The following is a 21,140-nucleotide window of genomic DNA, read 5'->3' as shown; positions in this document are numbered from 1 at the left end:
AACAAAGCATGAGTGGAAAAATGTAAAACTATCAACTGTTTAAAAAAAAACCACACACACACAACTTTTTTTAGTTGCCTGCTCTTGACTTGGTGTGGAATGCCTTGAAAGTTGTGGGAGCCCGGCAGGTTTAATATTCCTGTGCAGTGCAGGATGCTGGCCAATCAGCTGATCTCAGGCTGCAGGGCAGAGACGCCTGCATCCCGGGGAGGCGTTTTGTGCTTTGTTTTCTTGCCAGTTTCAGCTCTCCCTTTCTGGAACTTTTGTTGTTTAGCCAGGTGAAATCAAAGTCTGAGTTCTGGTCCAGAGTTTAGCCTTTGACAGCTCCCCAGAGGGCACTGATGGGAAGCGGGTGCCGCGCCGGGATCGCACCGGCACTGTCCTTGCTGCGTTGAGACGTGGCTGTAGATTTTCACGGGAAAAGCAGCATGGGACGTCCATCTGAGAGGATGCTCTCTTCGGAGCTGGGAGGCGTGTATTTTAAGAAACTTCTGTCTCCGTGCTGAACACGTCAGGTGGTAGAATTAATTACCATGAGAATACATTCCTGAGGATGTCTGCACTGTGGAAAATAAAGCGCAAGCCGAGGATTGAAAACAATGACAAGTCTGGTGACTCTGTCTATCGAACACTTCATCTGGTGAGCGCCTCTGCTGTTTGAATCCTATCTTGCTAGGTTGGTTTGTCGTGTGACTTTCTAGCTCAGTTGTTTTTCAGTCCAAATGACGGTGATTATACCTTTCCCATTTCGCCATGTTCTATCCTTTTACCCTCTGGTTGATAAAAAGTATTTCTGATGACTTTGGTGGGGGAGGTGGGACGTCCGCGGTTGGTATGGAGTTGAAGTTGCCTAGAATCTTGACATTTTTCTACTCTTTCGTACTTAAATGGCTGAAGGATGTAATCTGCATTTTTTCTTCAATTAATGGTCAGTTGCGTGTTTTGCCTTTGTTTGGGTAATTGAGATTTTGATTGTGTTTTGTGTTATGTGCATGGTGAGACTCTCCCATCCTCCCTCAGAATGGGTAGTCTGAGTGATCGGCAGGGAGGTCTGGGAATAGGATGTTCAGCTTGTTTCCTTGTATAAGGCTTGAAGTGTTTTTGACTTTATTTCTGCTTACTTGAGAAGGAGATTCATATAGAAGTGTTGGCTCAGGGGACGTGTTAATGGTTTGACGGCAACTGACCTATTTGAACAGGTCCGTTCCTACAGTCAATGCCAACTCTCCAGTAAGGAAGCGTAGTGGGGTCATGGCAAGAAATAATTTAACAAAATCGGATTCAACCTTTTAATAGTTTATTATTAATAGCAGAGTTGTAACAAAATCGGATTCAACCTTTTAATAGTTTATTATTAATAGCAGAGTCTGTCAACTATCAGATGTTGTGTCATTTAATCAAACTTGATCTTTTACAGCGCGTGCACCTGATTTGCTCAAATCAGCCTCTTCCTTCTTGGATATTTCTTCTTTGAAGTTTGTTCCAGAGGAAACTGAAAAGGTGATAGAGAACTGTAGGGATTACCGTTGTACATAATGTCTCTGAAATTATGGAGTGCTTTGTCCCCAAAAAAAGCTTAAGTAAAGGCTATAAGATTTTAGGCCACTCTGGCCTCTTTTAAATCTGTGGGATGTGTTAAATCGGTCAGACTCAAAGAACAGTTTTAGAACTGTGAACTCATCTAGAGTTAGAAATTGCCTTTGGTGGTTGCATAACAGGAAGAGCTTAAACAGCTGGGCGGCTTGAGTTGATCGTGTGTACTTAAAAGTCTACCCCTCTCTGTACTTTCTTTTCATCTTCCACAGGAGGAAAGCGGCACTGTAAACATTGAGCATCATGCTGGTCTCAGTCAAGTGGCCCATTTCCTCTTGCCATTGTCCTCTCCTTCTCTCTAGGTTGGTTGGATAAGGCTTAGTCCTGACAGTGGAAAAGCTCTGCTACCCTTGAACAGTTTTAAACTCTCAGAATGCCTGTACGTGCTGTTTGGTTTCCAGGGTGACCGATCACAGGCCTCAAGCAGGGGAGAAGTTTGTACTTTCCCCACTGGAGAAACCTGGTCTGTCTTCCCCTTGCTGGAGTCTGAGCTGCTCCTCCCAGATCCAGGATGCTTGGCTTTTGGGGGGCAGGTTGAGAACCTCCCATTGTGGTGACCTTTCTGGGCACTTGTGGCTACAGCGCTTGGTGTGAGAATGACCAGGATGCCATCTCTAACACTCGATGGAGCGTGGCGAAGCCCTGTACCCCCCTCCTACATTCTACATCATGGCTGAACTGCATGGAGAAGGCCTGATGGATTTTGATGTAAAGAAGTTTGGTCACAGTAGAGAGGGAGGGGGATTTAAAAGCTGAGCCCCACAGTATGGAAAAATCTCTAGCTTAGAAGTATTCTAAAGGAAACCTGCATTTCATAATTCCTTCCAAAAAACATTTCGGGGGGGGGAATATTTTAATAAAACAAAATTCTCAAACCTGATGACATCCTTTTACATTAATTGTTTCCAAGCAAATTTTAAGAGCCTTGTATATAACACCCCTTAACAACATTGATATCATTATAACTTGTAATTATGTATATGATACCTTTTCATTCTTTATTCAGATAACGTGCAGTTGACAGTAAAGAGATTACATCCATTTGGACTCAGTTCCTTGTGCTACACTTGAGAGTTGGTGCTTTGAGTCATTGAATAGGGTTGTCAGTGGGGAAACCGCTCTGCCCTTTGCTCAACTTCGGAGACCACTCAGCTAAATCTGGCATAGGCTTAGGTTGTATCTGATAAAGAAGGGATACTTGGCCAGGCGCGGTGGCTCACACCTGCAATCCCAGGACTTTGGGAGACTGAGGCAGGCAGATCACATGGTCAGAAGTCCGAACCAAGCTGACCAACATGGTGAAACCCCTTCCCTACTAAAAATACAAAAATTATTTTGGTGTGGTGACACGTGCATGTAATCCCAGCTACTCAGGAGGCTGAGGCAGGAAGATTGCTTAAACCTGGGAGGCGGAGGTTGCAGTGAGCTGAGATCGCACCATTGCACTCCAGCCTGGCAACAGAGTGAGACTTTGTCTAAAAAAAAAAAAAAAAAGAACAAAAAAAGAAGGATACTTAAGGCAATGAAATGACCAAAGAGGACCCAACGGAATTTTAGTTGTCTGCTGAGATGCTGAAGGTATTTCCTAATATAATCTAGAACTTAGCTCTGGCTGTTTCAGGGTGAGATTGAGGTAGGATACAGCTGGATTTAGAGCACCGAAACCCTAGCCTACATCCTACTAACCTGAGCTCACCCCACAGGCCTGCTTGAAACGAAGGATGCCAAACCTCAGAGGGGGTAAACTTTACATAGACAAAGTCAGAAACCCCATTCACACTCTTAAAAATGGAATTCTCCAAGTATTTCTGGTAGAACAGATGGAATGGAAACCCAGAGGTAGTGAGGTGTGAATCGAAGGCACAGAGGAATGTGTGAGGTTCCTTTGTCTTTTGGAATTTCCTGCCTTTGATATGTGTCAGATCCCCACGCTTATAATGGTTTGCCTTTTGTGAATCACTGATTTCACACGGACAGTTTGCCTAAATCATAAAAGGTGTACTGTGCCTCTGTGGCAGGTCCTCAGATAATGTTTTGTTCAACATCATTTCATCATAACGTTTATGTGAAAAAATTCTGGCTAGGACCACTGTCTATGTGGAATTTGTGTGTTCAGTTCAGATCTTCATGGGTTTTCTCTGGATACTCAGGTTTGCTCTGACATCCCAAAATCGTGCATGTGGGATGAATTGGTATGTCTCAGTGGTCCTTGTGTGTATGTGTGTGTGTGCGCGTGTGTGTGTGTGTGCGCGCGTGCGCGCACATCCCATGATGGAATGGCATTCTATTCAGGGTTGATTCCTGCCTTGCACCCTGAGCTGTCAAGATAGGCTCCAGTGACCCTGAGCTGGAATAAGTGGGTTGGAAAATGATGAATAAATGAATACAAATCATTATAAAATAAAAATTTGCATACAGTCATACAAATGCATAGCAGTAAACTAGGCAGTACCAAAGTACTCAGAGATCCTGCCAAAGTTCTTCTTGCTAGTTCTAAACTGCATGGTGGGAGGAGGTGCTCCTTACAATTTTTGCTTTGCAAACATTTATTGCTTGACTTAACACACTGCCACTGTGACCACTGTCACTCACCAGTTCACCAAAAGTTGGGTAAATAGTTCTTTTAACTTGTTTTTGTTTATCTTACTTAAATGTATATCTAGCTCACATTTATTTCAGTGTTTAATATTAGAAGCGTTTTGGTCTTTATTTAGAAGTGTGGTGATGCTTTTTGTGACCAGAAGTGTGCTGTAGGAACTTGTTTGTATCATAGCCTACAGTAAAAATGGTTTCTTTCTTTTTTTTTTTTTTTGAGACGGAGTTTTGCTCTTGTTACCCAGGCTGGAGTGCAATGGTGCAATCTTGGCTCACCACAACCTCCGCCTCCTGGGTTCAGGCAATTCTCCTGCCTCAGCCTCCTGAGTAGCTGGGATTACAGGCATGCACCACCGTGCCCAGCTAATTTTTTGTATTTTTAGTAGAGACGGGGTTTCACCATGTTGACCAGGATGAAAAATGGTTTCTTATGTCAATTTCCAAGAACCTATAAACCATGTTAAGCGAAGACTCACTGTAATAGACTGCAGTGAAGGATGTATTTGCCATGAGTAGTAGCTTTTCTGTTAATTCTGTGAAGAACAGACAGCTGTGGTTACAGCTGGAACATTTAGAAAAGCGTAGTATAAACAGAGGTGCCAATTATACATTTGTTGTGTTAGGTGCCTTTGCCAGGTACCAAATCAAAGCAACCAAGGAGAGTTTGGGGTAAGATAAGGGCAGGGCACAGTTAGTTGTCAGCTGTTAAGTCTGTCCATGGATTTTCATTCTGGCGAGGGTTTTCTTTCCTTCTCATTATGAGTATGTTATAATGAGTTTTCTATTACAGTTATCACTGGATCATCTAAAAGACACCTGAAGATTTTTGCTAAAATGGATGTATTTGTTCCTTCGTAATTTTTAAGACAAAGTCCTAATTGACTGTATATTTAATGATGATTTTGGGTTAGTGAAGTTCTTTTTTTTTTTTGAGATATAGTCTCACTGTGTCGTCCAGGCTGGAGTGCAGTGGTGTGATCTCCGCTCACTGCAACCTCCATCTCCTGGGTTCAAGCATTTCTCCTACCTCAGCCTGCCGAGTAGCTCAGATTACAGGCATCTGCCACCACACCCAGCTAATTTTTGCATTTTTAGTAGCGAGGGAGGTTTCACCATGTTGCCCAGGCTGGTCTTGAACTCCTGACCTCAGGTGTGCCGCCCGCCTTGGCCTCCCAAAGTGCTGGGAATACAGTTATGAGCCACTTCCTCAGGCCGAGTTAGTGAAATTCTAGCATAACTAAGTAAAATTGTTGAGTTTATTTCTACTGAGATGAACTTTGATCAAAAACATACCGTTTTTCTTTTTTAACTGCCTTGTTGAGATATAATTCACATACCATACAGCTCAGCCCATTTTGATGAATTTTTCCAGTCACCTAGGGGAAAATTGTTTGTGGGGTTATTCCATGTCAGAAACATGCATTTCCACAGAAAACACTGAATAGTTCCAAATGGTGCCACTGACGTGTGAATGACACCTTCAGCATGTAAGATCAGTGTTAGTGCTAGCAACAATGAGCCGTGGTGATTGTGAGATAATTAGAGTAATAATTATGTGGATGTGGGTTCTGGCTCTCTTCTGTCCTGTCATGCCACTGCAGCTAATGCGTCTTTGTCAGGTTCTGATTTTCCCTGTGTTTGCTCCATGTTTATTCCAGACTTCCTTCCCTTTTGGATATGCTAATGATGGAAAGCCTCTTCAATGTTAGCTGCCTTCCTCTGTGTTTACAATTGCTCCATGGCATACCCTTGATTTTAGCTTTTCTGCCCTGCAGAAAACACCCGCTTGACTTTTCGCTCTGTGTACCTACTGTTATTTTTGGGGAGGATATTCTCATTTTCTTGCCAGGTAGGTGGGTGATAGAAGTTATGCTTTATTTGCACTGGTATTTACTGGAAATACCTTGTGCCTAGAGTTGGATAAGACAATAGAAGCAGAGAGAGAAGTGTGAGAAAGGCAGCCACTACCTTCAAGAAAATTTCCACCAAACATTCATTGAGTGGTGCATTGGAACAAGTATTAGCGAATTAGATTTTGTGCTATAAAATCGCCTCTAGAGCAATTACATGGAGAGCTTTAAAAAATACTGATATCGACCAGGTGCGGTGGCTCATGCCTGTAATCCCAGCACTTTGGGAGGCCGAGGCGGGTGGATCATGAGGTCAAGAGTTGAAGACCAGCCTGGCCAAGATGGTGAAACCCCATCTCTACTAAAAATACGAAATTTAGCCAGGCATGGTGGCGTGTGCCTGTCATCTCAGCTACTCAGGAGGCTGAGGCAGGGAAGTGCTTGAACCTGGGAGGTGGAGGTTGCAGTGAGCTGAGATCATGCCACTGGATTCCAGCCTGGACAACAGAACAAGACTCTGTCTCAAAAAAAAAAAAAAAAAAAAAATACTGATATCTGCTCATCCCACCCCAAAGATTCTGATTAAATTGATCTCTGGTGTGCATGGGCATTGGGATGTTTAAAAGCTCTTCAGGTGATTCTCATAAGCAGCCAAGGTGGCGAACTACTGGTCCTGTGGGTTTTTACAGAGGCCCATGCTTTGCAGAACTGTTTGCATAACTGAAAGAGTTGGAATTTTAGAATCCTGGAATCCTAAATTTCAAATGGATAACAAAATATGTGCAACCTTTATGGTCTGCACCTGATTGATCCCTGGTAGCTATGGAGACTGAGATCTCCCATTGAGGCCTGTTTTAGGGCAATTATCTTATTTTTAAAGGGGAATAGTCTCTTTTTGCCTTTGGAGAAGCTGGAGAGGAAGAAACTTTTTTTTTAAGTATGGGTATATTTCTTAATCTAGAACGTTGACTCAGAGTCCATTTTTAACAGGAAGAACCTTTGCTTGTAAAATCATCTTTGCAACATTGCAAAGTAGATAGTGTAGTGAACTGGGAGTCTGATAATTAATTAGGCTCATGCCTTGGGTGAAATGCAGCTAACTTCTGTCTGTGTCTCCTTGATTTATCAACTTCTTGGGGAGTGGTAGATCCATAGGCTTTGGAACTAGATTGCCTGGTTCAAATCCCAGCTCTGCCACTTATGTAATGCGTCATCTTGGACGAGTTACTTAACCCCTCTGGGCCTCCATTGTCCTTACGGTGTGGGAAAATGAAATGCATCAGACCGGTGCTAGGCGCATGGGAATCGATCAGTGTATGTTAGCAATTGTTATGGTTGTTTTGAGCATTTGGGAAGCTCTCCTATATGTGGAGCAATTTGTGGAAACACGAGACAACATTCATATGACAGTTAATTAACCAGGAAGAACTCTGCGAAGTGGTCTAGGTGTCAGGTGAGTCTAATGAGGGATAATGACCTCTGCCTTCCCTTTCCCCTGTGCTCCTAAGAGTACAGAACAGGTGGCCGCATTTTGCCGCAGTTTGCATGAGATGAACCCCTCTGACCAGAGCCCATCTCCTCAGGACTCCACGGGGCCTCAGCTGGCAACCATGAGACAACTCTCCGACGCGGATAAGCTGCGCAAGGTGATCTGCGAGCTCCTGGAGACTGAGCGCACCTATGTGAAGGTATGTTTCTCCCCCTGCCCTCCCTCTGCCTCATAAAGGAGTGAAATTGGCATGTCTGTGCCGGTTTTCACTAATAGCAGAGTCAAATCGTGGTCATGAAGAGTGTCTTGGTTTCTCCTGGAACTTTGCCTTTACTCTGAATATTAAAAGCTTGTTTTGAGGGGTTTTTTTGTTTGTTTGTTTTAAGATAGTCTCGCTCTGTTGGCCAGGCTGGGGTGCAGTGGTGTGTTCATAGCTCACTGCAGCCTTGACTTCCTGCGCTCAAGTGATCCTCCGTCCTCAGCCTCCTTAGTAGCTGGGACCACAGGTGCACACCACCATGCCCAGCTAAGTTTTCTATTTTTTGTAGAGAGGGGTTTTTACCATTTTGCCTAAGCTGGTCTAAAACTCATGGGCTCAAACCATCCTCCCACCTTGGCCTCCCAAAATGCTGGGATTATAGGGGTGAGAGCTACCATGCCCAGCCTCCTTGTGATTTTTAAGGAAGCCTAGCAATATTACAGCAATTCATTTATATATATGTGTGTGTGTTGTCGACCTACTAAGAAAGCTAAATTTAATTTTTAGAAAAGTTGAGAGTATGATCTTCACAGTCTTAATTAGATCAGATCTGTTGTCTTTGTGCTGTCACTGCTTCTGACACCTGGCCACATTCCCCATGCAAAAGCAGTGTGATCTCTTTAAGTATGTATATTTTGGTCTTTAAATCAGGGGTTAGCAAACGACAACCCTTAGGTCAAATCCAGCCCACTGCCTGTTTTTGCAAATAAAGTTTGATTAGAACACAGCCACACTCATTCCTTGATGTATTGTCTATGCCCGCTTTGGTGCTACAGTTGAAGAAGTAGCAACAGAGACCGTATTTTAGGCCTCGAAGCCTAAAATATTGAGAGAAAAGGTTGGCTTACTCCTGCTTGAAATGGACCTTCATGACCTAACGCCTCTCATGTTAGCCTTTGGGACGTGATCTGTGTGTTCTCGTCTAGATCCTTTTATAGACTTTAAAATATGGTAACGAGGTATCTTTTCAATTCTTAGGACTTAAACTGTCTCATGGAGAGATACCTGAAGCCTCTTCAAAAAGAAACTTTTCTTACCCAAGATGAGGTATGGTGGAAATGGTTTCAACTTTGTGAGCGTCATACTGCGGTTTGACTTGTTTTGGTAAAAAGGAAGAAATGGGGGGACAAAATGTGTAACATTGAAAACATTTTGAACGTATTTAATTGTAGTAACTAGGTGAGATCATTGCCTGCTAAGCTCTGGTGCGCTCATGGAGAGTAAAGACCTGCTCTACTCGCTGGTAGTGGGATTATTACCGTAATTGATAAGAATTGATAGAAAAACCTTGTAATCAGATATAAATAAAGTTTAGCAAGACTAATGAGATATGAGGTGTTAAATTCTGTTTCATTTCTAGCTTGACGTGCTTTTTGGAAATTTAACGGAAATGGTAGAGTTTCAAGTAGAATTCCTTAAAACTCTAGAAGATGGCGTGAGACTGGTACCTGATTTGGAAAAGCTTGAGAAGGTCGACCAGTTTAAGGTAACTAGTGCAAAGCTGCCTCAGCATCTGAAGAGGGCTATAATGTGGGTCACGTTGAGTCCCCTGATCATATTGACCTCTTCATTGGAGGGCCACATTGGGGTCGGTTCCTTAAGGGTGTCTGAGAGGGGAACTGCTTGTGTCTTGCTGGTCTGGTTGGGGGAAGACCAGTGCCATCGATTTGCATTAAACTGGTGCAGCTGCTGGCTTTTACTCGAGAAGATGTACCAACCTTGACCTTTTGCTTGGCTTATGTGGGGACCTTTAATACTTTAGCTATTAGTGAATTAGAATAGACACTCCTGGTGACTCAGTAAACAAATTAATTTATCCTGTTCTGGGAAGCTTTGCTTAATGGAAATGCTTATCATTTTCCAGGAGGAAGACAATCTTCCAGCACACGGCGTCCTTGCAGCCTAATGAGGATTTATGACTAGTGCCTTAGCAAGCCTGCTTATTTCCTCTCCCCTGCTTGGCTTTCTTTTATTGCAGATTTCCTGTGTTGCATCTCCAATTAACAAAGCACATTGCTTCATGCGTTGCCTTACATGTCACCCTCATGTACTGTAACAAATCTGTTGAGGTATAACTGTGCAGTAGAATATGCTGCATATATTTAGTGTGGAATTTGATGAATTCACACATACACCCCTATGAAACCATCTCCATAATCGGGACAGTGCACATAATCGTTACCCCTAAAAGTCTTTTCCTGCCCTTTTGTGATTTTCCCTCCTGCCTCTCACTGCCCTCCCACTCTCCCCCTGCTCCGTGCTCTGCTCCCGGTTATTATAGATATGTTTGCATTCTGGAATTTTATGTTGGTGGAATCCCACACCAAGTACCTGTTTTTCTGGGCTACTTCCACTCAGCGTAGTTGTACTGAGATCCGTCCATATTGCTGTGTGTGTCAAGAGCTCATCCCTTTTCGTGGCTGCATAGTCTTCCATTGGATGGATAGACCACACTTTGTTATCCATTCACCTTTGTTGGGCATTTGGGTTGTTTCCAGGTTTTGACAATTACAAATAAAGCTGCTGTGAACATTTGTGTCCAAGTTTTAGCATGGATATATGCTCTCATTTCTCTTAAGTACCCAGGAAGGGAATGGTTGGGTCATACGGTAAGGGTATGTTTAACTTTTTAAGAAATGGCTAAACTGTTTTACAAAGTGGTTTTACCATTGTAGCTCCCTCCAGCAGTGCCTCCTCATTGTTCTGATGAGGTCACCGTCACTTTTTTTTTTTTTTTTTTTTTGCCATTCTAACAGGTGTGTAGTAGCACCTCATTCTGGTTCTAATTTTCATTTCACTTACAATGATGAGCATCTTTTTTTATGCGCTTGTTTGCCCTCAGTATATCCACCTTGGTGAGGTGTTTGTTCAAATAATTTGCTCATTTATTTTACTGGTTTACTTATATTGAGTTTTGAGAGTTCTTTTTGTGTTCTGACTATAAGTCCTTTATCAGATCTATGATTTGTAAAGTTTTTTTCCTGTATTTGAGGCCTATCTTTTCATTCTCTTGACAATGCCCTTCACAGGGCAGACACTTTGAATTTTGACGAAGTACAGTTTTTCACATTTTCCCTTTTTGAATCATACTTTTGGTGTCATATCTATGAACTCTTTGCCTAATCCAGGATCATAAAGACTTTTTCCTGTGTTTTCTCTTAAAAGTTTTGTAGTTTGGGGATTACATTGTCTTCTAATCTATTTGAACTTAAATTTGTTATTGTTTGATGTAGGAATCAAAGTTAATTTGTGTGTGTCTGAATATCCAATTTTTCTAATCCTGTTTGTTGCAATGACTATCCTTTGATCCTTTTTCTACTCAACTTCTTTTGCATTTGTGTTAAGAATCAGTTGTTCATATGTGTGTGGGCCCCCGTACACTTCGCCTGACTTCCAATACTTGGTAGGATCTAGCTGTATAATGTTAGGGTAAAAGTTTAGGAGCTGAGGATAAAGACTGCCTCAACTCGGTCTATATATTTGTGTGTGTGTTGCCTGTCTGCAACAGGAGCTACTAAGAATCACATACAAACACATAAGTATGTGAATATATATGTATATTTATCGGTGTTCATTTTTGTTTGGATATAATTTCAGACTTACAGAGAAGTCACAAGAACAGTGCAAAGAATTCCTGAATTCCCTTCATCTAGATTCCCCAGATGTTAACATTGGGCTACATTTGCTTTATTCTTTCTTTCCCTTTCTGTCTCCTACGTGTATATGTATGTGTGTGTGCATGTGTGTACCTTATGCATGTATGGTGCATCTGTGTACATATAAAATATTTTCTTCCTAAACCATTTAAGAGAAAGTTGTAAGCATAATATATTCACCCTAAATACTCCATGTAGTTCATTTTTGTGTTCAAAAGTTGCTTCTTGGTGGTCATGCTCTTCATTTGAAATAGTTAGGTTCAATTGTGTCTGTTTGTAATGATACCTGTTTTCTAAATTAGTAAATTAATAATTTGCACTGTAGAACACATGATGTGGCCTGGTAGTTTGTTAGACAAACAAAAAAGCTGCTTAATAAAAATGGATGTATTCTGTAGGCCAGGGTTGGTTAAAAAATAGATATAGACATACTTTAAAATCCTTCATTTTAACCTGAAGTAGCTAACATTCATTATATTCGTTTACAAGTCTTTTGCTGTGGGGCTAGTTCTTTGAGTTTGGGTCCAGTTAATCACTAAAAGGATTCACAAGAAGGAGACTTTGGGTAACAGAACTTTGCTAGGAACTTGAGTGTACTGAGAGCAGTGTTTCTCTAGGGAGGGACTGCTACGTTGATTCTTTTAGCTCCAGGTGGAGCATCTCAAATCTGAAAATCTGAAGTCTGAACTGCTCTGAAATCTGAAACTTTTTGAGTGCCAACCTGTTGCTCAAAGGAAATGGCCATTGGAGCATTCTAGATTTTCAATTTTTGATGCTGAACCAGTAAATATAATGCAGATATTCCCAAATCTGAAAAAATACAAAATCTGAAATACTTCTGGTCTCAAGCATTTTGGATCAAGGATAACAAACCTGTACTTCATACTCAATGGTCACTCTTCTAAATTCCACGTAAGTGGGACCCTCTTCATAGACCTTCACTTTGCTTCTTATGGCACAGTCTGATCGTCTCCATTCCAGCTGTAAGGTGAGATGCCTGATGAACACTGAACGTGCCTTCCTGCAGGCTTCTCTCCAGGTTCTCTGAGTTGGTTTCTGGAGAGTCGCTGTTTGGTTCCAAACCTGTTGCTGTTGATTTCCACAATTGCTGCTCTTTTTAAAATCCTCATTGTATATTTGATGGAAAAAAAGAAAAACTTGTTAAAATCTTCAAACTGTGTTGCATAGAGCACTAGTCTCAAGGCAGTATCAGAAATAGTTCTGAGGTCAAATAAGTTTTGATAACATTTTCATATGGAAATTTGCAATGTACATCAGCCTATGAGAAGCATTCTCAGGTCCTACAGAACAGAAACATTGGGGAAATGCGGTTTTTGTGTATAAACCCCTCATATTTGTGTGCACTGTGTTCCCTGAGAATCAATTTTTAAGGCAGGAAGAATAAATGAATACATTAATGTTTCTTCTGTGGTTACTGTAGGGTGAACACTTAGTAAATATTAAGTTAGACGAATGAATGGCTTTAGGATGGCTAAAGGGAGGAGTTACATTTCGCGCATTTTCTTCCGTAAGTTGTTTTGCTTAATTCTTGAGTATGGTCTGTATTAGTCCATTTTCACATTGCTATGAAGAAATGCCTGAGACTGGGTAATTTATAAAGAAAAAGAGATTTAATGGACTCACAGTTCCACATGGCTGGGGAGGCCTCACATCATGGTAGAAGGCAAAGGAGGAGCAAAGGCACATCTTACGTGGCGGCAAGCAAGAGAGCTTGTGCAGGGAAACTGCCCTTTATAAAATCATCAGGTCTCATGAGGCTTATCACTATCATGAGAACAGCACAGGAAAACCTGCCTCCATTCTTCAGTTACCTCCCACAACACATGGGGATTATGGGAGCTACAATTCAGGGTGAGATTTGGGTGAGGACACAGCCAAACCATATCAGGCTCCAAGGATAACTGTCCCTCCCGGTCTGATGGCAGTACCCAGGGTACTCCTGCTGACACCTTCCAAGCCAGAGTGGAGATTTGGGGAGGACCTGGAAAGTAAAGGAGGAAAAGGAGAACACGTAGGAAGAGAAGTGAGGCCTCTAATTACCAATTATGTATGGTTTTAAATAAACCTTTTTTTCGATCGTGGACAGACTATCAGAAGCCTCTTCACTGTTCATTACATAAATTGCACTTTGGGGAACCTAATTGTTACTCAAATTTAAAAAAACTTACTTCTTTGCTTGAAACCTACCTTTTAAATCTGAGCCTCAATAATAAGGCCTCTCTCTGAACAAGACTCTTTCAGTGTGAAAGAGTTTATATATATAAACTAGGTGGGATACAAAGTATCCTCTTAGGCATATGAAAGTCTTCCTCTACCCACGTGTGATCCTATTGGGACAGAACACACAGGCTGGGGATATGATACCTGCTTTCCATAGTTGAGCATGTTTCTTTCTTTAATATTGCTTATGTTCTTACCTGCTAGAGGGGAGGATGGTTTTGGAAGGTATGACGATAGTGATCAGAGAAACATGTTGTCTACTTCAGAGGGGAGTATGAGCATTTCCTGCCTTTATCTAGTTTGCCAACAGGAGCTAATGAGAGGATTCAGATTTCTGACTTTTCAAAAATATATATTTGTCAGCATTCAGACAGCTCACATAGGTTATTAAAAGACACCTACAAAACCAGAAACATCTCCCCTGTAAATACTGAGAAGGCAGAAAGTCCAACACCTTTTACATAAACTTGTATACGGACATACTTTGCAGTGGGCAATTTTAGGACATTTGATAGCAAAGAAAGGCTCCAACAGGCACGGAAGATGTTGATTTGTGGGGTGGGCCAGGCAGAAGTGAGCTCCCTGCCATAACCTGCTGCTACTTCCAGTGGAGGAAGGAAATAAACCAACTGTGCCTTTTCTCATTAAATCCAGAAAGTGCTGTTCTCTCTGGGGGGATCGTTCCTGTATTATGCTGACCGCTTCAAGCTCTACAGTGCCTTCTGCGCCAGCCATACAAAAGTTCCCAAGGTCCTGGTGAAAGGTAAGGCCTCTGAGGATATGGAGGCGGTGGGTGGGGAGTTGTCGCTTGTCAGTTGTGTGGCTGACGGTTCTTGGGGGCTTTTGGACTGAAATCTAAGAGTCATTTGTTGCCAGATAGATGTTCCAGCAAGCCACTGATATGGATATGGGTGCTGAGCAATGCAATACATTCTTTTTTTTTTTTTTTTTGAGGCAGAGTCTCACTCTGTTGCCTCACTCTGAGGCTGGAGTGTAGTGGCACGATCTTGGCTTACCGCAACCTTCACCTCCGAGGTCCAAGTGATTCTCCTGCCTCAACCTCCTGAGTAGCTGGGATTACAAAGGTGCACCACCACACCAAGCTAATTTTTGTAGTTTTAGCAGAGACAAGGTTTTGCCATGTTGGCCCAGGCTGGTCTTGAACTCCTGACCTGAGGTGATCAACCCGCCTTAGCCTCCCAAAATGCCAGGATTACAGATGTGAGCCATTGTCCTGGCCATTTTTTTTTTTTTTTTGAGACAGAGTCTTGCTCTGTCACCTAGGCTGGAGTGCAGTGGCGCAATCTCAGCTCACTGCAACCTCCACCTCCCGAGTTCAAGCAATTCTCCTGCCTCAGCCTCCCGAGTGGCTGGGACTACAGGCGCCTGCCACCACACCAGGCTAATTTTTGTATTTTTTAGTAGAGATGGGGTTTCACCATGTTGGCCAGGCCGGTCTTGAATTCCTGACCTCAGGTGATCCGACCGCATCGGCCTCCCATCGTGCTGGGATTACAGGTGTGAGCCTCTGTGCCTGGCCAGGATCTTGAATTAATGGTTTTGTCAATTTTCTTGCAATGAAAGTTTTACCTTGCTATTTTGGGCTAGAATTGATGGGTCGTTTTGCAGTTATGTAAAAACGTAGGTGGTTTAGAAATTCCCTGCTTTATTTCTGTTTTTCATTAATTCCAGTTATAACCTACCACACTTCATAACTAAGTCCTCACTTCACGTTGTTGATAGGTTCTTGGAAACTGTGACATGATGTACAGCAGGTCCCCAACTAATGTCATTTTGTTCAACTTCATTATAATGTTGGTGAGGAAAAGAATTGGTTTCATTATATGTCATTTTGCTTAAAGTCGCAGCACTTACTGACTACACTAAATGAAGACCTACTGTATACCTTTTTGTGGACTTTCATCTTTCCTTCACCTACTTTTTTTCCTGGGAGTTTGATAACAGTTCCCAAAAGCGCTTCTAAAGTTGTCTCAGCCTCGAAAATTGCTGCATTTGTAGTTATTTTTGTGCAGGACAAAGTAGAGTTTTTATATTGGCAAGCTGCTTTTTCTTAAGGGTTCTGAGAAGGCGGTGGAACATTCTGAGAGTCTCCAGAAGGAGGTTATGTCTCCATAGTTCAGCATATGGCGGGTTTTGATGGTAAAAGGATTAAGGAAACATTTTCTTGGCAAACAGTAGCACCAACAGAAAGTTTGATTTCAAAGAATCTCTGGAAATCAGCCTGTGATTCCTTAACACTTCGCTGTAGCTGCCAAGTAAACAGCTGCTGATCAGGTCCCCGGATATGTAAATAATGTTCTGGTGTTGTGTTTATGTTTGCTGCCAGAGAGAACTAGCTTGACTTAATCTAAAACCTGTTGTAGGAAATATTAGCACAATGCAGATCTCTGGGTAACAAAGAGCTGCCCCAGATAAAAACAGTCTTATTGGTAATGGTGGTCTATGCAACAGGGTTCTGGTGGAGCCCCAGATGAAAAGGGGACCTGGGATTCTCCTTGTCATGCTGCCTGACCTTTCCCGTGTCCTGTGTTGGTCATATGGCTCTGCGTGTACAGTGTGTTTCTTTTAAAACCTTTATTGAATGCTAATTGTTATGAGATTGTTAAATAATTTTAGAGTGCTTTGATCTACAGTGAAATTATATACCCATCATGGCCCTAGAGCAATTTGTTATTTTTAATCACTCAATTAGATTAAATTCTGCCCCCATGGATTTTTCTCAATTCAATAAGAAAAATATTATAGTATCTTTTAAAACTATCCCTTGAAACGGTAGCTATGACCCATATTTTTCTTTATTTTTTCTGAGATAGAGCCTCACTCTGTCACCTAGGCTGGAGTGCAGTAGTGTAATCTCGGCTCACTGCAGCCTCCACCTCCCAGGTTCAAGGGATTCTCCTGCCTCAGCCTCCCAAGTATCTGGGACTACAGGCGGAGTGCCGTGTCTAATTTCCAGTAGGGAAAAGTCATCCAGATCAATATTTAGGTGCCGAATGTGAAGAATGTGCTTTTTCCAATGTTGATTGTGTTAATTTACTGGTTTATCATAAAGGATGCATCCGAGGAATAGCCAAATTGAGAGGTGATTGGGCGCGGTATGGGGGAGGGGTGCATGGAGTTTCTGTGCCCACGCCGGCCATGCCACCCTCTCAGCAGCCCTAGGTGCTCACCAGCCCAGAAGCGACGTGTGTCCACCGTTAGTTGCTTGGATACACTGTCCCTTCCTCTTCCTATATTTTGCCCTCCCACACATTGCTTTGCAGGTGGAAGGCATTAGCCATGGCTTTCTATCAGCCACTGCTGGTATCTCTGTCTGGGGCCCCACAGCTCCCCAGGGCTGCTTCCCAAACCAGCTGGGACACAGAGGAAGGCAAGGCTGGTGAGGAAAGTGCTGCCTGAGCTGCATCAGTCGGAGCCCACAGATGCGAACAGGTGGTGCCACTTTGAGCAGATTTGAGTTAACTTTGAGCAGATCACTGTGGGAGATCCTACCTTGCTCTGCTCTACCGGCATTGTGCGGTGCTGCTTCTGCTCACCATTTTTTAAATTTTTTTCTTTTTTTTGAGATGGAGTCTCCCTCTATTGCACAGGCTGGAGTGCAGTGGCATGATCTTGGCTCACTGCAACTTTTGCCTCCTGGGTTCAAGTGATTCTCCTGCCTCAGCCTCCAGAGTAGCTGGGATTGCAGGCACACACCACCATGCTCAGCTATTTTTTGTATTCTTAGTAGATACGGGTTTCACCATGTTGGCCAGGATGGTCTTGATCTCTTGACCTTGTGATCCGCCTGCCTCGGCCTCCCAAAGTGCTGGGATTACAGGCATGAGCCACTGTGCCTGGCCTTTTTTTTGTTGTTTGTTTTTGAGATAGAGTCTCCTTCTGTCACCCATGCTGGAGTGCAGTGGCATGATCTCAACTCACTGCAACCTCCACCTCCCAGGTTCAAGTGATTCTCCTACCTCAGCCTCCTGAGATGGGATTACAGGCACCTCCCACCACGCCTGGCTAATTTTTTTTTGTATTTTTAGTAGAAGTGGGGGTCTCACCATGTTGGCCAGGCTGGTTTCGAACTCCTGACCTCAGGTGATCCACCCGCCTCAGCCTCCCAAAGTGCTGGGATGACAGGCATGAGCCACTGCACCCGGCCTGCTTGCCTTTTTCAAAAGAGGTTTTTCCAGCAGTGAAATGCTTGGAAAACCAGGGTAAGGAGTGTTCAGCATGTAGGTGTATCATTATTTTGGAATGACAAGACCAACAGCTCAGGGGATGGAAGATTCCACAGTTTGTCACTCACAGTTCCCAAGAGGCACAGGCACTCCCTGCCATGCGGGCCAGATGAGGACATGCAGGTTCGGTCAGGAGGCAGAGGGAGTGAGGGGAAAACATGGCCAAGAGCTTTTCTTGGGATTTTTGAGGGAAGGAACTGGGGAGGCCGGGCTCTGGGGTGTGCTCAAAACCGACATGTCTGCTCCCTACCCTGAGGTGACCAGGGCAGGGGAATGGTGGCCCAGGGCGTAAGAGCCTCAGAGAGGAGGTGGCAGTGTGTGGGGACTCTATAAAAGGCACATTTCCTGGCAAATCTTTGACTACCTCCAGGAACTGGCCAGTGTGGGCGGAGCAGTCTCCCCAGGGACACTAAGGCCCCAGGTGTTAAAACATCAGGATAAAAAAACGTACTTAATGGAGGAGGATCAACAGCAGCCCCTGGAAATCCGGGTGTCTGGAATCTACACTCCGTCATCCTTTAACTCATCAGGCTTCTCCGCACCCCCACAACACATAAATATGTAGATCCGATGGACGGGCCCTTCCTGTGGTCTCCCTGACCGCCCCCTCCCCTACCTTTCCCTCTTCCTGCCACCCACTCCCTGCTCAGTGCTGCAAAAAGGCACCTTGGAGTCTCAGTGAGGAAGGGAGGGAAATTGTGGGAAGGGGGTCACGTGGACGTTCCACCCTGATGACCTGTATTTAAACCCTGCCAGCCAAGACAGACACGGCTTTCAAGGCGTTCTTGGATGCCCAGAACCCAAAGCAGCAGCACTCGTCCACGCTCGAGTCGTACCTCATCAAGCCCATCCAGAGGATCCTCAAGTACCCGCTTCTGCTCAAGGAGCTGTTCGCCCTGACCGATGCCGAGAGCGAGGAGCACTACCACCTGGACGGTAGGCCTCGGCCCAGGATCTCCCCACAGGCCTGCGTCCACAAGGGTCTCTAAGTAGCCTCTCATTTCACCACCTGTTTTCTTCCAGTGGCCATCAAGACCATGAACAAGGTGGCCAGTCACATCAATGAGATGCAGAAAATCCACGAAGAGTTTGGGGCTGTGTTTGACCAGCTGATTGCTGAACAGACTGGTGAGAAAAAAGAGGTGAGAGTCCCCATCTTCTCAGGACACCTGTCAGGAAAGCCGACTTTGCATTTGCTCTTTTTTTTTTTTTTTTAAAGTGTTATTTGTAAGTAAAATACTTAGGATGCAATTGTTTTTCTTAGGGGCACATCTGTGCTTTATCCAAGGCTGCAATGTGAATTTTCTTCCTCAGCTGGGCTATTTCTTCCTGTAGGAAATGTTTTCCTGATGCTCAGTTCCTCACCCTGGGGATCTCTGGCTTTATTCTGTGTTAAGTGTGAAAGTGAACTTCCATTACCACAATCCGGCTGTTTCTAGAAGTGTTATTAACATGCCAGGGCTCTACCTCCAGAGATTAGAAAGACATCAGGCACATAGTGGGTATATAGTTGGTATTTAATACAGGTATATAATAAATAGCTGTCAAATGAATGAAAATTTCAAATGACTCTGAATCATTTAAATCTACCCAAAAACCTACCTGGAAGAGCAGTGCAGGAACAGATAGACCTGAGAAAGACTTAAGGCAAAGCTAAAAGGTGTGCCTGAGTCATTAAGCAGCACTCACCTGAATGAAAGTATGTTGCCAACACAGAGAAGTGGTAGACATTTGAAATCATGGATAAGTTAATTGCTCTGATATGATGGTTATGCAGTACATTTATCAAAGCATCATATGTACCCCTGAATACATACAATTACTAATTTTCAATTTAAAAATCCCAGTAATACTTAGAGGAATCATAGGCAAATGATATATAGTAACGTTCGTCAATGCCTCTGTACACTCAGATTCAACTAGAATATTAGACTCAGTTTTTCTTTCCACCTTAAAAAAGAGAAAATGTGGAAAGGAACTTAGAAGAAAAACACTCTTGCTGTGACTAGCAGCAGGGTTAAAAAAGTGGGTAGGGCAAAGTTTGGTTGTTTAGTGTAGACTAGAGAACGCACCTCATCTCCAGAGATATTAAAGGCCATTATCCAGGTTCATGTTTATGTCCTGAGTGAAACGAAACAAGTTTTCCCACTGTTCATGGATAATTTTCAGAAACAGGTAAAATTATGACATCTTATCATTTATTTTACTCATAAGATGTGGGGGACCCAGGCAGGTGTTTTAAGGGTTCATTGGAAAAGTCACGATCACACAGAGTTATATATGGAGTGAAGAAGTGACTAGATGAATTGTAATGAGACAAGCCGGTTTTTCCACAGCTGGAGGAAATCAACCAGGCCAGTATCAGACTGGATAGAATTTACACTTGTCTCTGTTACCTACACCTTACAAAGTGTTGCAGTGGCTCTCAAAGATACTGTACAGTCAGAATCTGATAGCCCAGGAAGGTCTGCTGCAGAGGATATGTAGTTTTCAACTGAAACACATTTTTTGTTTTTAACATAACATGAGAAGCAGAGCATGAGAAGTTCCGAGACTACTTGGCAGATAATTTAATCTATCAGAGTGCAGGAAGAAATGAAGGTTGCCACCCTGGACTTAGTTCTCACTTTCTTATAAAACATTATAAGAAGAAAAAAAATTATGCTTATTAAAGCAGAGGGCAAAATATAGAAAAAGGCAAGAAAAAAACTCTTCTGTGGTTTCAAGACATACAACTTAGCATATTTTGGTGTTGATTTTGATTTTTTAAAAATTAATATCTATGTATGTTTAAATAGTTGTATCTTGAAGGTAATTTTATACCTTGATTTTATGTCGATCACAGAATTTTAATGCTGTTTTTTAATTGACTAATATGAATAATACTATGAACATTTTTTAAATTATAAGACAGCCTCTCCTCCTTTGGTTTATTTCATTCTGACACAAAAGCATTTTACTGGCCCATGGAAGTGAACATTTTCATTACATTCTCTTTTATTTTCTTTATATGCCAAATTAATTACTGGATTTTAATGACCTTAGGAGCCAATGACCATGCTGCTAAAGATTAGAAGGTGAAATGGGTAGTGGATGGCAAAGAATTTAGGAAAAAAGATGAATATGATCAAAAGTCAGAGACTATAAAAAGGAACATGGCTTCAGTGAAACTGGAAGTCCTTTAAAATGAGATTCTGACATGTAAGACAT

At 42.8% G+C, this 21,140-nt stretch overlaps 1 protein-coding gene across 4 annotated transcripts in view; it reads left to right on the top strand.

The window, feature by feature from the left end:
- TIAM1 (TIAM Rac1 associated GEF 1) overlaps positions 1 to 21,140 on the top strand; it is a 448,148-nt gene that overhangs the window by 405,635 nt on the left and 21,373 nt on the right. For 3 of the 4 annotated variants that reach the window (XM_064380092.1, XM_064380091.1, XM_064380093.1), the window contains 6 exons: positions 7,547 to 7,726; positions 8,765 to 8,833; positions 9,147 to 9,272; positions 14,338 to 14,446; positions 18,687 to 18,866; positions 18,954 to 19,072. In XM_064380092.1, coding sequence (XP_064236162.1) covers positions 7,547 to 7,726; positions 8,765 to 8,833; positions 9,147 to 9,272; positions 14,338 to 14,446; positions 18,687 to 18,866; positions 18,954 to 19,072 — 783 coding nt within the window. Of the gene's footprint in view, positions 1 to 162; positions 641 to 7,546; positions 7,727 to 8,764; positions 8,834 to 9,146; positions 9,273 to 14,337; positions 14,447 to 18,686; positions 18,867 to 18,953; positions 19,073 to 21,140 lie in introns of those variants that run through there. The other variant, XM_064380094.1, reaches the window with a different exon arrangement.

The sequence above is a fragment of the Aotus nancymaae genome, unplaced genomic scaffold (assembly GCF_030222135.1).
Source record: "Aotus nancymaae isolate 86718 unplaced genomic scaffold, 86718_ANA_hifiasm-v0.15.2.pri h1tg000022l_1, whole genome shotgun sequence".
Taxonomy (NCBI): domain Eukaryota; kingdom Metazoa; phylum Chordata; class Mammalia; order Primates; family Aotidae; genus Aotus; species Aotus nancymaae.
The sequence above is the reverse complement of the archived record's forward strand: the minus strand, read 5'-3'. Positions and strand labels throughout refer to the sequence as shown.